At 35.6% G+C, this 16,378-nt stretch overlaps 1 protein-coding gene across 1 annotated transcript; it reads left to right on the top strand.

Moving 5' to 3' along the window:
* The first annotated feature begins 7,541 nt into the window (after nucleotides 1–7,541).
* Nucleotides 7,542–8,914, top strand: LOC131072283 (loganic acid O-methyltransferase-like). The gene is made up of 4 exons (XM_058008423.2): nucleotides 7,542–7,592; nucleotides 7,681–7,878; nucleotides 8,148–8,444; nucleotides 8,810–8,914. Exons 1-4 carry the CDS (start codon nucleotides 7,542–7,544, stop codon nucleotides 8,912–8,914), a joined length of 651 nt encoding a protein of 216 aa, XP_057864406.2.
* The last annotated feature ends 7,464 nt before the right edge of the window (nucleotides 8,915–16,378 follow it).

Here is a 16,378-nt window from a genome sequence, read left to right as displayed (position 1 = left end):
AGAGATGACTAAATAGGAAAGTCCAAGGTTTTTATGAAGGCTCCTTTAACCTTCAACAAATACCATGGGGTTTTCTAGGCCCCCATAACCTAAACCTTTGCAAGAAAAAATCCCAACACCATAACAACCAGATCCATGAATAAAAGCATTAAGTAATAATCTAGAACTGAGAGGTTTCGAAAGGATCCCCAAACCTTAATATTGGGTTTTGAAGTGGATCCTTAAAAAACAAGATGAAGCTAGCAAACATAATCCATCTAAAAGTCAGCATCCTTCCCTCCTAGCACCTCTCCACCTCAATAGGATGTGGACCCACCTCTATAGGGGTTGAAGAGATACAAACCATAAAAAAAAAAAGATTAGCTCTGAAGAAAGCTCTATCCAATATAACCATAGGGGTTTTCTAGGCCCCCTAAACCTTAATAATGGGTTTTTTATAGGCTCCCGTAACCTTAAACTTGAGCATGAACAAAGATGAGCACTTTATACCCTCCATAATCACCACCTCAATAGGTGATAAAGGAGAAAAATCAATTACAAGACCATCCTCTAATCCCATACAGACAAAAAATAGGGTGCCATCAGCCTCCCACCAAAACCTCCCAACCTCAACCACAACACCCAACTCCACCTCAATAGTAGAAAGGTTATTTCTAGCACCATCCATCTGCATCTCAAAACAAGATAGGACCACCTCTATTGGAAAAACTAGAGAAAATCAAGGAAACTGAGGAAGAAGTAAGAAGGTCAATGACAAATAATCAAGAGGGGGGAAGCCAATAACATGGACAATAAAGATAGAAACTACCATAATAGCCTAAAGGATAGGATCAAAAAACACCAACAAGGGAATAAAAATACTTGAACATCCCCTCACTGAAAGCCAAAAAAGAACTGGGGTGAAAGTCTGATAATAGTAAGAATAAACCATACCCACAAAAAAAAAGCTTTGGAATCCACAAAAAGGAAGCACCCAGAAAGATAGAAAAGACTTCCAAGAGGAAGAAAAAGACCTTAAAATAATTTCTCCAATGAAGCATCACATCTAGAACCTAAAGAAAAGAGAAAACCCTCAAAGGCCTAGATAAAAAATAAACAACCCACTCCACATATGCAACCCTGAAGTAGAAAGAGAAGGGCCAAACAAACCTAAGAAAACTTGCAATCCAATTATCAACCTAGTCGGCTTAGGATGAAAACAATGTAAACTAATCCTTAAATCTCATCGGTAACGCATCAAGAACATCCTCCAACATGTTACATAAATTGGCCCATAACCTAGATAAGATCAGACCCAAAATAGGTCGCCACAAACCAAATCCAACACCACCGATGAATTGAAACACCAACAAGATAAGCAACAACATCTTGGAAGCTATCTAGAAGTTGCATCAACACCACTTATTACATGCATCAAAATATCTTCAACAAAGCTCTGCCCGTAAAAACCTTACGGGTGACCAAAAGGCTTACTAGAACAAATGATAGCTCCCGAGTCATCAATTCTTGAACCAACTGATCATGATACACATCTGAATAGTATGAATTATAGATCCAAACCAATTCCATAAAGTAAAGCATATCATATCAAACCGGATCAATATCATAAACCAACCACTCTACCGGACGACAAAAAACCAAAACAACCGATGTTGCCATCAATGACAAAACATCAATGCAACACATAATTAATTCCTCCAAATTTACAATAAATGCATCTAATTCTCATCAGGAGGGGTGGGTACTGCTAACTCGTCTCTTAAATAGACAAATGTATCTATAGGAAAAGGCTTAGTGAAAATATCACCAATTTGTTCCTTTGTAGATACATATTCCAGCTTCACCTTCTGTTCACTCGCTCTCTCAAGTATTTTTATTTAATTGATATATTCTTAGTCTTTGAATGTTGTACCAAATTCATAGACATGTTTATAGAACTAGAATTATCACAGTATATAATAGTAGGCTCATCATAAATAACTATGATATCTTTCAATATTTGCTTCATCCAAACTATCTGAGTGCAATTACTAGCAGCAACAATGTACTCAGCTTCAACAGTAGATAAAGATACTAAATCTTGTTTCTTTCTAGCCAATGAAACCAACTTCTTACCTTAAAATAATTCTCCACTGATAGTACTCTTCTGGTCATCAACATCACTAGCCCAATCTGCATCAATGTAAGCACACAACATGAAATCATCATTCTTTGTATACCATAAACCATAATCTTCAGTTCCCTTTAGATATATGAATTTTATTTTAATAGTATTGACATGGCTCTCCTTTAGATCAACTTGATATCTAGTAGCCATACACACAATATGCATAATGGAAGGTCTAGTTTGAGTAAGATATAGAAGTCCACCAATCATAGATCTGTACAAACTCTGACTAGCTTTAGGAGATTCATCAATTTTAGACAATTTACAACTAGTCACCATAGGAATTCCAACTCGTTTGGAATCATCTAGTCCAAAATTCTTTAGCAATTCCTTCACATACTTAGTTTGAGCTATAAAGATACCTTTTCTTATCTATGCAATCTGGAAACCTAAGAAAAATTTCATCTCACCAATCATAGACATCTCAAATTCTTTTTCCATATCACTGACAAATTTCATACTCATATCATCATCACCACCAAAGATAATTCCATGAACAAAGACTTCGACAATCAAAATCTTATCATTTTCAATCTTAAAGTTACATATTACTATTAGCAACACCTTTGAAAAATCCCAATTTTAGCAAGTATTTGTCTAATATAGCATACAAGGCTTTAGGAGCTTGTTTCAATACATAGAGTGCTTTCTTCAACTTACATACCATGTCTCCATCATCTAACAATGAAAATCCACCAGGTTGTTCAATTTAAACTTCTTCTTCTATATCACCATTCAAAAATGTAGATTTGACATCCATCTGATATACCTTTAAATCTTTATAAGCAACATAAGCAAGCAACAATATAATTGCTTCAATTATGGCAACTAGAGAAAACGTTTCTTCATAATCAATACCTTCTTGCTGTGAATACCCTTTGCAGATCAGTCTGGCTTTATTTCTTAATACTTCACTGGCTTCATTCAATTTGTTCCTAAAAACCCATTTAGTACCAATAAATTTTTTATCCTTAGGTCTAGGTACAAGTTTCCAAGTGTTTCTATTTTCAATATGATCTAACTCTTCTTCCATGGCTCTAATATAGTTATAATCTTTACAGGCTTCAACAACATCTTTATGTTCAACTTCAGAAATCAAACATACTTCTTTTGTAGCTAACCTTCTTCTAGTCATCACACCTTTAATCTTATCACCAATAATCTGATTCTCAGAATTATTCAATCTTAAATACCTTGGAGACTTCTAATTGTTTTGATCCTCAAGTTCCTGCACATCATCACCAACAATAGAAACATCCGGATTAACAGTCTCTATCAGATCATTCTACTTAGGTTGTTCAGGTTGAATAGGAGCTAAAACAACATGTTGATCTTCATCACAAGCTCTGATCTCCTTCCTAAGGTCTTCATCCAGCTTCACATTTGCACTCTCAACTATCTTTCTCGGTCTCTTATTATAACACTGGTCGACTTTTCTATTTGTATAATATCTCAAAAAGATACAGGTTCATCACTTGTAGCATCGAACTTTCCAATATCCTCATCTCTCTTGATATAGAATTTGCTACCAGAAACTTTGAGATATTTTATAGTAGGAACATGACCAAACAAAATCTCATAAGGGGTCTTACCAGTGTCACCTTTGATATGAACTCTATTGAATGTATAGACTGTAGTGCTAATAGCTTCTCTCTAGTAGACCTTTGGAACATTTCCTTCAATCAACATGGTTCTTGCAGCATCCAAAATAGTACGGTTCTTCCTTTCAACAATCCCATTTTGTTGTGGGGTCCTAGGAGGAGATAGTTGTCTTTTGATTCCATGCATCTCACAAAAATAATTGAACTCACTGGAACATAATTATCCACCTCTATCAGATCTCGGATACTTCAGCTTCACTTCAGACTTAGTTTTAACTTTATCTTTAATTATCTTGAATTTCTCAAATGCTTATGATTTTTCCTTAAAAAAGACAACCCACATCATTGTAGAATAATCATCAATTAGTAGCATAAAGTATCTATCATGTTGCACACTTCTAACATTTGTAGGTCCACACAGGTCAGTATGCACAATATTTAATAATCCATTAGATGTATATCATTTTCTCCTGAAATAAATAATTGTTTGCTTACCCAACTGACATTCCTTACATACCAAATTAACAAATTTAACAATCTTAGGTAGATCCCTGACATCTAGTGTAGAATTGATATTGATCAATGAATCAAAGTTTACATGACCCATTCTTCTTTTCCACAACCAACTCTCATCTATCTTAGCAATCAAACAACTTTTCTCACCAGCATTCAAATGAAAAATGTTACCTTAAGTCTTAGTTCCAGATGCAATCTCTATACTAGAGGAGGCATTCAAGATCTTGCATTTACCATCTTTGAATTGTAGATCATAACCCTTACCAACCTTTTGTCCAACACTTAAAGGATTATGCTTCAAACTTTCAACATACAAAACATCATCAGTGTTATGCTTACCATCAAAAGAAATAGAACCTCTCCCACGGATTACATAAGATTAATCATCTCCAAATCTAACTACTCCACCATCATACCTTTCCATGCTTACAAATTTGCTTTTGTCACCGGTCATATGATGTGAACAACTATTGTCAATCACCCATACACCCTTTTCTTCTATCTTAGCAGCCAAAGCTTTCTCCTCAACATAACAACTAGTGGAATCAATAGGCACATGTCTATCTTCTTTAATGGCAATAAACACAACTTCATCTCCTTTTGATTCATCATCTATAACACATTCATCTGCAACATAATAACAGTTCTTCTAGTTCCTAAAATTTTGGTTAAACTTATAAAGCTTATCATACTTTTCATGCTTCTCATATCTATCATGCCTATCATTCTTATCATGTCTGTCATACTTAGCCATTCTCTCTGGGCATCTAGAAGCAAAATGTCCTATCTTATTAGAAGAAAAACATTTAAAGGGCAAATTTCAACCATACTTCCCGGCACCTTTAGGCAATCTCTAGGCAATCAATGCTTCAAGATTATCAAGCTCTCTTTCTTGCTCTACTATATCTCTTCTTTCTCTATCATATTTGGATATCCTACACTCACGAGGATCAAATTTTTGCTTACTAGACACAAATGTTGATGCTTTGAATGTTGTCCCAAACTTTCCATGTGATTCTCCAGATTTGCTCAGCTCAAATGCAACAAGTTTTCCAACCAACACATCTCTTGTCACTGTAGTTACACTCTGGATCTTATCAATAGCAACAACCCTATGTTTATAAGCAAGAGGCAAAGATCTCAGCATCTTAGCAACAATCTCATCTTCTTCAATCTTTCCATTGGTAGATCTGATACCAAGGACAAGCTCATTCACCTTAGCCATGTATGAATGTATGTTCTCATCATCTCCCATATTCAATGTCTCATACTTTCCATTTAAACTCTGTAACTTAGCAACTTTCACTTTACTATTGCCTTCATATAGGATTTCAAGCTTCACCCAAATCTTATGTGCGATCTGAAGTTCCATAATATTTGTCATTTTAGAATCAGTCAAGGCACTAAGAAATGCTTCCTTCACTCTAATGTTATATTAAGCTTCCTTAACCTCATTAGGAGTGGATGGTCCATTCTAAGGAACAACATAGGCATTCTTAGTCATCTTCAGATAATCTTCTCCAAGACATTTCAAATGCACCTCCATCTATCTCTTCCACATAGTATAGTTTCTTCCATCAAACCTCAAGCTGTCCTTCTTGAAAAGAATACCTTGAGCTGCCATTTTGGATCTCCTCAAGCAATTAAACTTCTACTGAAGGATCTAGCTCTGATACCAATTCTTAGCAATAGCTCCGATACCAATTGTTAGAAACAATCAAGAAGGTAGACTGAGAGGGGGGGTGGATCAGTCTTCACCAAATCACAACAAATTAAATTTTAAAACATAAAGTGATAGATTGCAACAATAATAGATAAGAAAATTAACAACACAACACACAATACCAAGATTTTGATATGGAAAACCCAGTTAAGGGAAAAAACACAGTGGGGACCTACCTACAGTAAGATGATACTCTATAGTAGTATGTGAAAATACTACAATGGGGAATGCACATGCATTCAGACACACTGCCTAGAGCTCACTACTCAAAAGATATATGCTCGAAAGGCTACAACCCTTGAGGAAGTCTAACTAACTTACAATATGAGTTGGACTATAATCCAGAAAGAATGAATTACAATGATAACATCTAAAAATGCCTAATGACAGTTTTGGTAAAGCACAATTGTCTACTCTGCAACACTAATCTCACCACAACACTTCACCAAATGAAATCTCTTTTGTTCACACAATCGTCTCTTTCTGATAATGCAAACATAATACCAACACCTAAATTACATAAGCATCTCACCTATTTATACAAATCATCAACCTTGATAACAAGGTCGGCTAAACCCTCAACCCTCAACTCACAATTACCAAAATTACATTGCACAATACAAAGATCAACCATCAGACCAACATTATGATTTGCATTACATAGTGTGGACCTAGTTTAAATTCCCAAATGATTACATCCACCGGAAATTCCTCCAAGATCAACCGCAATACGCTACACCACCAAAAATACTACATAACATGAAAAATGATCACCGATTAATAGAAATCACCAAAAAATCATGCAACGACCAATGCAGATCACCAAAACAAAAAGGACATTATTAGGAAACACCAACAAGCACGTTAAAATCATCTAAAATAGTTGCACAAACACCTCTTTTCAAATCTTTATTGGTCAATGTCTCAATGTTCAAGAACACAACCAATCAACAATTGTCACGAGGAAAGATAACTTGCAGAAAACCAAATCATGAACCATCTGAAATGAAGATACAAAAGATCATCTTAAACAAATGAAGAAATAGAAGATTTGATCACACTGAAATATATCGGAGGAAATGCCGGAGTCTGCAAAATAGTGATCAATAAAACCAAACTACAAAACCAAATAAAAAACTCTTCCCAAACTCACCAGAATAACTCATCGGAATAACTCACTAGAATATGTTGACATCAATAACAACAACATATCATAGCAGGAGCAATGAACAACCAAATCCAACAATCTCTCCAATAATCCAACAATATGTATGTTTATCAATTTGACAGCATGAAAAATGATTATTTGAAATGACAACTAGATTTTTTATAGTATAATAGGAGTTTACTAACACGATTTTCTAATTTGTACGATTTGCCTATTCACTAACTGTATATTTAGACCAATATTTAGCCATGATATAGCAAGCAGATTATATCTACTAAACAAAAAGTACTACACTAATTTGCAAAGCAACAACAAAATGTTATTCCAAAGTACTACACTAAACTGGCCCTGGAGAATGTGCTTGGCATGAAGGCTGGAGATGGAGATTCTAGGTATGCCAAAGCGTCTTCAAGTCAGGTACAGAACATGCATTCCTTTTAAAGCTCTATGCTTTTTATTGTGAAGAATTATGGTAGAACTAGATTTGGCGAATTTCCTTGTGCAGTTAAATGCGATTCAAGCTATGAAACCAATTCTAGAGCGCGCCATTTGTGAGAATATGAGATTGAAGTCTAATGTGGGGGGAATATTTAGGATAGCAGATTTCGTGTGTGGTTTTGGGAACAGTACTCTTGTGGTGGTAGTCACCATTGTCAGTGCTGTGAAACGCTCGTTTGAGGAACATGAGATGCCAGAATTTGAGGTATATTTCATCGACCTTCCTTCTAATGATTTCAATTCACTGTTTTGAATGTTGCCTCCCCACAGACCAGACTATGCTGATGTTGATAACGATGGTGATAACAATCCATTAGCTGGAAGGTCTTATATTGCAGCGGCTGTGTGTGGATCACATTTCAGACGTCTACTCCCACGGAAAAGCCTGCATTTCTGTCACTCTTCTCTTAGTTTACATTGGCTTTCACGGGTGACTAATAAACCATAACTTGTGCATATATGAGTATGATGTAGTTGTCTCATGATAAGACGCAAATGCAGGTGCCAGAGAGTATTCAACAAGGAAACTCTCTTCATGTTTACGTTTCAGGTGATTGTGAGGAGTCAGTGGGAGCTGCGTATCTACACCAGTTTGATATAGACTTCACAGCGTTTCTAAAGGCACGGGCAGAGGAGATCGTTGATGGGGGATGCATGCTTATATATCTGCCAGGTCGTAATGCAGGAACCCACATGAAGGAGGAGCAAGGCATTTTGGGCTATCTTGCGCATAACGTGGACTGTGCATTTGAGGAGCTAGTTAATGAGGTGGTATCTCTATCTCGTTTTGTTTTTGGTTTGTTTGTTTCTATCTATAATTCATGTTTTTCGCACACCGCAATATAAGTTTTCATTTAGGGATTTTCTAGTTTTTTTTTGGTTTTGTTGACAACGTCAAATCCCAAACTCAAGTTGTTATCATTTTAGGGCTTAGCATAAATGCTACCAACCTTTCCAGTTAAAAGAAACAAGTGTATGTTTTTCAAGAGAGCAACATAGCATTACCTTTGGACTGTAAATATGCGTGATGTTTAACTTTAGAGTTTGTAATCACAAATTTATAAAAAATAGCAAATTTTTAAGTTATATTGTATATTATTTATAATGACACAAAATGTAATTTTTATTATTGGCAGGGCATTATTGAAAGAGAGAAATGGGAATCATTTAACATACCTTATTTTGGTCCAAATTCAAGAGAAATGGAAAGCATTGTGAAGAGAGAGGGATCATTTGCTTAGAGTTTGTAAAAAGTGTGAGAGGAATTCATCCATATTCTATGACAGATTTTAAAAGAGGTGAATAGATTATGTTTGGAAGACTTGTAGTCAACAATTATAAAGAAGTTTTAGAAAATATTGTAGAAGCTCATTTGGGATGCAAGAGATTGACAGAAGAATTGTTCCTTAGAATTGTAAAAAAAATTATGTTCTTGTAGAATAATATCTCTCCAAAGAAATGGAGTTTGTTGTTGGCTTTCTCATCAAGAAAGGAGAACATAATAAGACCTATTAATAAACAATGTTCAAAATGTGTCCACCAAAAACTATGAAAAATATAACTATATTATAATAATATAATAAATGTTAAATGTTGGTGTTAGAAACATTGTTTGTAGAGTATTGATTTGTAGATTAGAAGACTACAATCTTGATATTTCCTATGTAGAGTAAAAATTATTTCATAGAAAGAACTCAGAGTTTATTTGTACAAATACCATATTTCTCTTTGATATGAGTTCTTCTATTCTAAGTTTCCAAACTACATGAGATTTCAAAGATGCTTCTTTAAAAGCATCCAAAGATCTTCATGTGTTGTTAATTATAATATTTGCATTTACTTGTCTTGCAAAAATTTATTGTTAATAAATATTGTATCATTTAATCTTAAATATTTTTAGATTTTCAACAAAAAAATCAATATATGTGGATATATTTCAAATAACTATATGAAAAGAATTCTTGAAATATAATTGATAAGTTGTATCAAGCTTTTATTTTTTTTGTTGAGGGTTAAATATTTATTAATCAAGGGACCCTGGTATAGGACAATTAAGCTCAACACAACCACGAAGAGGTGAAAAGATAAAAAAAAAATACACCCAACTAATCAAATTTCTCTAGAACTATCGAAATAACCTCTCTTGTCCTCCATGACTAGAACTTCTAACATTAAAGAATGCCCATTGGATAAATTTCCCCATTCCTCAACACTACATGTTCTCATCTACTCAGAAGCCCATTTCACCAAGCAATCTACCACCTTGTTCAACTCTCGAGCAATGTCACAAAATATGATAGAGTCAAAATAATGACAAAGACTAGAGATATAAGTGGACACAAAGGCCAACTGCTAATTCACTCCATCCTACTACCACTTATTCAATGTATCAACTACTACATGTGAGTTAGATTCATAGATGATTTTTCTATGACCAAGGGCACACCCACTTTTTAGAGCACTAAGAATAGCAACATCTTCCATAACATTGTAAGCTTGATAGATTTTATATAATGAGAAGAAGAATAAAACATCCCCCAAACTATCCCTTCCAATAACTCCAATCTTAGTATATGTGATCTATTGAAAAATGAGAACATCTTGACAATAAATGCATGGTCCCAAAACTCCAATCTATATCCTAAGACATCTTCCTCAATCATTATGTATTGGGGTGAATTAATAACTATATTATTTTTTATTAAGGGAAAAACAGGTTTTGAGGGGACTCGAAACCCCAAACAATAGGTTTTGAGGGGACATGAAACCCCAGAAGTTTTGAATGGACCCAAAACCCTCATATTATACCAAGATCTGGAACTCACAATACAACATTGGCAAAAAGAGTAATCATAAGAAAACTAGTAGCCCAACCACAATCAAGGCTGAAAAGACTAGCCTCTAATAGATGCACAAGGGTTTTACTGAGGATCCCTTAACCTTTGACTGATACCATGGGTGCTTCCAAACACCCATCACCATCAAAGACATTGGGTTACAAAAAATAGGTACACATTCACAACCTGGACACATAGGGTTTTAAAAGGCTCCCCTACCCTTTGGATTGGGATTTAAACTGCCCCCCAAAACCAGCAGAGAAGAGTTTTTTGAGGCTCCATTAACCTACAACAAAGACCTCAGGTCATTGAAAGAAAAAATTTCCCTTAACCAAAAACAAAGACAACACCTAGCCAAGATGGGCCCTTTAAAACTACTAGCATCCAGTATGCATATGGGTTTTACAAGGCTCCCACAACCTGCAGCCCTAACAAACCTCCTAAAAGTGAGCATCCATCCAGTACTGGACCTCTCCATCTCAATAAGATAAGGACCGACCTCAATAGGGACTAGAAAGAGATAGACCTCCCTCTAAGAAAAATAAGCATAAATTAGCCAAAACAACACCAAAAGTGAGATAACAGTACTGTACCATTTTTCTGAAAAACTAGGTTTTAAGAAGGGTCTGAAAACCTCACTGACCTCGGCATCAAAAGCCCCAATGGGACTCCAACTAGCTTCATCTAACTAGCCAATCTCCACCTCTATAGAAGTGTTTTTCACATCAATAGAACTGGCCAAGAAGGACAAACGGAGGAAGGAGATCCAAACCCTAACCAAGCCCAACAATAATCTCTTAGACAAAAATGAGGAAAAGAGACCCAACGTAACTGCAGATCCCCACAAAGATAAAAGGACAACATAGGCACCCATGATCCATAGAACAATGTAAACCCTATGCAGCTTTGCCCACTCTATCAGACGAGGTCCACAAAAATGATCACCTTTCAATTCTCGGACTTTAACTTTGGACTAATTAAGATAATCATGTGCAACAATAAGTTGATGTTGAAGACCACCATAATCCATTGCACCACCTTCACGGATCCTCCTCAAGTTTTTATAATTTTTTTGATGAACTAGGCTCTGATACCAATTGTTGGAATCAAGGAACACTGAGAGGGAGGGGATGAATCAATGTTTTGTAAATTTTTGCTTTATTAATCTATTCATTCAACCATTTAATACATTGAACCACAATAAATATGCAATAACACAAAGCAATCCACCACAGTACCATAACACAAAGATTTATATGTGGAAAACCTGGTCAACAAAAAAAATGCAGTGGAAATGAGACCCACAAATGAGTATACTCAAATATAATATTTTACAATTAAATGCACATGCATTTAGGCACATTGCCTAGAGATCACTACTCAAACAAAGAAGCGCTACAACCCAAATCAATTACAATAGATCATTTAAGTACATGATCTAAATGATAGCATCTACGAATTCCTAAGTATAGTTCAAATTAAGCACATTACACAAATTGTTCATACTTTGCCTTATACTACTCTGTTCCACTACTTTGCTATGATCTAGAGCATAGATCTCTAATCTGCACACATGCAACTGTGCACAATCGATCACCAACACCTTTCGCATTCACCACACACACTAAAATGATCAAATACATCACACATATATATATTCATAATAAGATTTTAAATCATCCATATGTCAGCTCTAAACACTTAGCTTATTATGAAACGTGTACATATTGTCGGCTAAATCCAAAATAAAAAATACTACTGCGGACCAAAATAATTGCCCACACGCTACCAAAACCTTCGAAATAAACACTTTCACCAAAAAAATGATCACCAAAATTGATCCACATAATCCACATAAGGATTAACCACATAAGTCAACTGTCCTGCACTGATAAACTAAATATCGATACACTGGGGCTTCTAACTTGAACACTACTCATTACTAGAGGCTAAATCATGGAATAAGGTACTCCAGACATCTACCAAGATTCCCTTAGCTCTACAACACAAACTATTCAACTGAAATGAAATACCAATCAAGATATTGTACTCTATTAGATGCTCTGATCTAAGTTGCTAGACATGAATCTATCTTGAATCTGACTATCGGTAGGATCACATACAACGATGGGGATCGGTGTACTGACTTGGGTTTCCATTAATGACAACACCAGATAAGCTATGCAATATCTCTTGCCAACAACAATATCTAAATATATGCTTCAAAATGTGTTAGACATTGAACTATGCATATGATTCTCAATGGAATGTCAATATGTTGATCATTGTCATTGATAAAGCATAATATTTGTACTTACTAAATTATCAAGAGCATCAAACCTTACAAATTATTAATCAATATCTTTGCATCACTCACATTGCCATCCTTACATTAAGTAGCACAAAAATAGTCAGTGAAATATTTCACATACGCACATTATATCTATATGTCCAACATCTGTACGCATGAATATATACAAAACAAGAGAAATTATCTTCACAAAGTATGTGCTTTCATGTTATATTTTATTTCATTAATTCTATTGGTTGTTCGAAATCTATGAATGAATTGAAAAAGGTTTGATTATCAACTAATTCACCCCCCTCTCAGTTTCTGAGATATTCAACACAACTAAATCTCTTGAAATAAAACTCTTTTTCCTTGCTTCATACAATAAAGAGTTTCCAAGTAAAAGTATTTGCTTGGGGGATAAAAATTAAAGTTCAATTTGTCTTGTGAAATAGGGAGTTGCAGCAACTTATATGAAATATTAGAAACAACAATAGATTGAACAATCAGAGTATTTTAACTTTGAAAAGCTTTCTGTTTCACCAGTTCTGTAATCTAAACTTGACTGTGAGAAATGACACCATGGGCGGAAACAGGAGAAGATATGAGCCAAGTAGTTGCAAGGAGTGGAAACAGAAAGAAGAGGTGTGGGAAATTTTCTAGAAGGGTGGTCTTTTGAGCTTCATTGAGAGACTCCATGGTCATGATGGAAAGATAACTAGCTTCTTTTGCAAAAATTAGAAGAAGGGCATGCTTAAAATGGGCGACCAACTGGTGGAAATTGATGAAGACTTAATAGCTCAAGCTACGGGGCTGAAAAGGGAGGGTTGCAACTTCTACAGAGACAGGAAGGTTAGTAGGGAAGCCATTGAAAGGTACCTAGTCACAGAGAAAGAGAAGAAAAGACTGGTAAAGTTGAGTAAAACCTATTACCCGCCTAGGGCTTTTGCAAAACCCTGGCAGGAAATTCTCTTTGTTTTAATGAGGTATATAACTCTAGATGGTAGGTTTATGAAAGTATATGGGTATCATTTTGTCCTCTTAAATCATTTTAGGCATAATGATAAGGTGAATTTCCCTTAATTCTTGCTCTATTCTATGAATGCCTCCCTAAAATCCTATAAAGAAAATCCTCGGGGTGATACTGCAATGCACCAGGGACTTATGGTCCTCATTCATGACCATTTAAAGGCCAATAAAATCAACTGAATGCAGCTCTCTGTGGATTCAGAAGAAGATTTGTCTGATTCTGATTTCTCGGAGGAGGAGGAATCAGACAATGATTCCTCGACTGATAATGAGGAAAGCTTTGATGACTCTGAGTATGAGAGTAGTAAGAAGAGGAAATCAAGACCCTCTTCTTCTAAGAGCAAAAAAACCCAAAGAAAACCCTTGATTAGTATTTCTTCAGAAGAAGAGTACTTTGATTTCCCTGAGGAGAAGAAGAACCCTAAGGGGGTGCTGAAGGAAAAAAGTAAGAACCAAGCCCAGCCCAAGAAGAAGCAAAAGAAAATAGAGGAGACTGGCGAAGAACCAGAGGAGATCGGCAAGGAACTGGAAGAGGACAAGCAAATAAGGACCCTAGAAGCTGAACAAAGCCTGGATATGGAGACTATGGAGGAGACTCTTAGGGCCGCCGACACTATTTCTACCCTCCATATCTCTAAAGATGAACAAATAACCCCTGGAAAAGTGACTCCTTCTCCTAGTCCACCTCCTGAGGCCTTGAAGGGTTTTATGAAAACCATAGAATGGCTTATTGATGGAAATAAGAAAACTACAGATGAGTACAAAAAACTTTGCAACAGAGTCCTGATCCTGGAGACTATTAACATTGGAGAGGGGAACACTATGGCTGATTATATCAAAGATCTGAAGAACACAATTGCTAAAGCGGAAGACATCAGAGATGCCTTTAATCCCCGGTTTGAGAAAATTGAAAAGGAGATACAAGATAGAAAAACCCTGGAGGAAACTAGTGAAAAAATGCTCTCGGACAGAGTTGCCAAAGTGGACAAGATAGATGAGTGCCTCAAGAAAATTGCGGAGTAGAGCCTCAACATTCTAAAAATCTCAGCCAACAACACCCATACCCTCATCAACAAGCTTGATGATGAAAAGGAAACCCAGGAAATTGACTTGGATGCAGAAGGAACAAGGGAAGCCCAAGGTCCCAGAACCCACACCTGTGGAAAGAGGAAGGAAAAGAAAGTGAATAAGGACCTGGAGGAGCTAAAAGCAGTTGAGGCGACCTATGATGAGTAGGTGACTAAGGTAGAGGATCTGCTAAAGAAAATTACTATGTAGTGTCTCCTTGGGTTCTTTGCTATTTTTTGTTGTTTAGCTGTTTTTTCCGTTCGCTGGTCTTTTGACCAGATGCTCTGTATGTGGACTCTATTTTCTCAGCTTTCTTTCTAACTATGTTGTAATGGTTTCGGGTCCTTAAAAACTATTTTTCAATCAATCAGAGCAATCAGAGTATTTTTAGACTCTACTCCTCTTAATTCTTCTTCAACCTTACCTTCACCTTAGATTTCTCTAGTATTTTCACCTTTCGACACACTCCCATTATACTCTAACAACGAATCTAAAGTATTATCATGCCTTGCAAATCTTCTAGATCCTTAAACACATTTGTGTTCAGTCTTCTTCTCCTCTGCCCTCTCAACCTCTAAATCAAAACCATCAACAATAATTAGAACTCTTTTTTATTCATTCACGGGCACCTTTGCTCTAGATACAAAGTGACAAAACTATTGCTAGGTTCACCCAAATAAATTTGTTTAGAGATCCTTGGAGTGAGAAGATAGCATTATAGCAACCTTCTCAGCAACTTCCTCAGCTATGTTATCTACTTGTTTTCTTATCCTCTTATTATTATCTAGATCATCAACCATTATAAGATGAACTCTTTATTTGGTATGGAAGCAAATGTTCAAGGCTTTTTGAACTTGTAACCAAGCTTTTATGCTCAAAGGACTATAGACTTTGTCTTCTACAACAATCCTAAAATCTAATTCTTTGGTTACTATAGAATAACTCAAGAAGTACTTTCTTTTGGTCCACACTATATTAAAAAGGGTAGAGACAAAAGTCATAACCCCACTTGTATTAGCATTTTTTGTACTATTCAATCTAAAAAGGTTTTTATACTCCAAGTAAGGTTTGTTTGAATACTTGCATGGTGCTAGTAACCCAAAATTATGACAAAATACCTAGGTTAGTAACCTACCCTTTTGATTGAGTTGGTGTAGTGGTTTCAGTTCAAGGGGATAGTTGGATTTTATACTAAGATACTAACCATATGTATTTCCTTGAGATGAGATAGAACTCTATGTGTTTGTATAAGCTATTTATATCTTTTTGAATAAAGGGTGATTGATTTATGCCTCTAGGCCTAGGGCCTTCTACCTATCCTCTATCACAAAAAACAAGATTATTAAACACTCCTTAAGGTGTTGAGCATTCAAGATGAAAAAAAATACCAAGTTGCAGGTTGAATCTCATTAACATTGTCATCCAAATTACCTTAGATAGATAGGCTCCATCTTCAAGTGTTTTTTCATCTATGTATAGCC

The sequence above is a fragment of the Cryptomeria japonica genome, chromosome 5 (assembly GCF_030272615.1).
Source record: "Cryptomeria japonica chromosome 5, Sugi_1.0, whole genome shotgun sequence".
Taxonomy (NCBI): domain Eukaryota; kingdom Viridiplantae; phylum Streptophyta; class Pinopsida; order Cupressales; family Cupressaceae; genus Cryptomeria; species Cryptomeria japonica.
The sequence above is the reverse complement of the archived record's forward strand: the minus strand, read 5'-3'. Positions and strand labels throughout refer to the sequence as shown.

Excerpts from the sequence above, each read along its gene's own strand:
- LOC131072283 (XM_058008423.2), top strand. The coding sequence starts at position 7,542 with ATGAAGGCTGGAGATGGAGATTCTAGGTATGCCAAAGCGTCTTCAAGT. Across the intron at positions 7,879-8,147 it reads ATGAGATGCCAGAATTTGAG|TTGTCTCATGATAAGACGCA; the intron begins GTATATTTCATC and ends AGTATGATGTAG. Across the intron at positions 8,445-8,809 it reads AGGAGCTAGTTAATGAGGTG|GGCATTATTGAAAGAGAGAA; the intron begins GTATCTCTATCT and ends TATTATTGGCAG.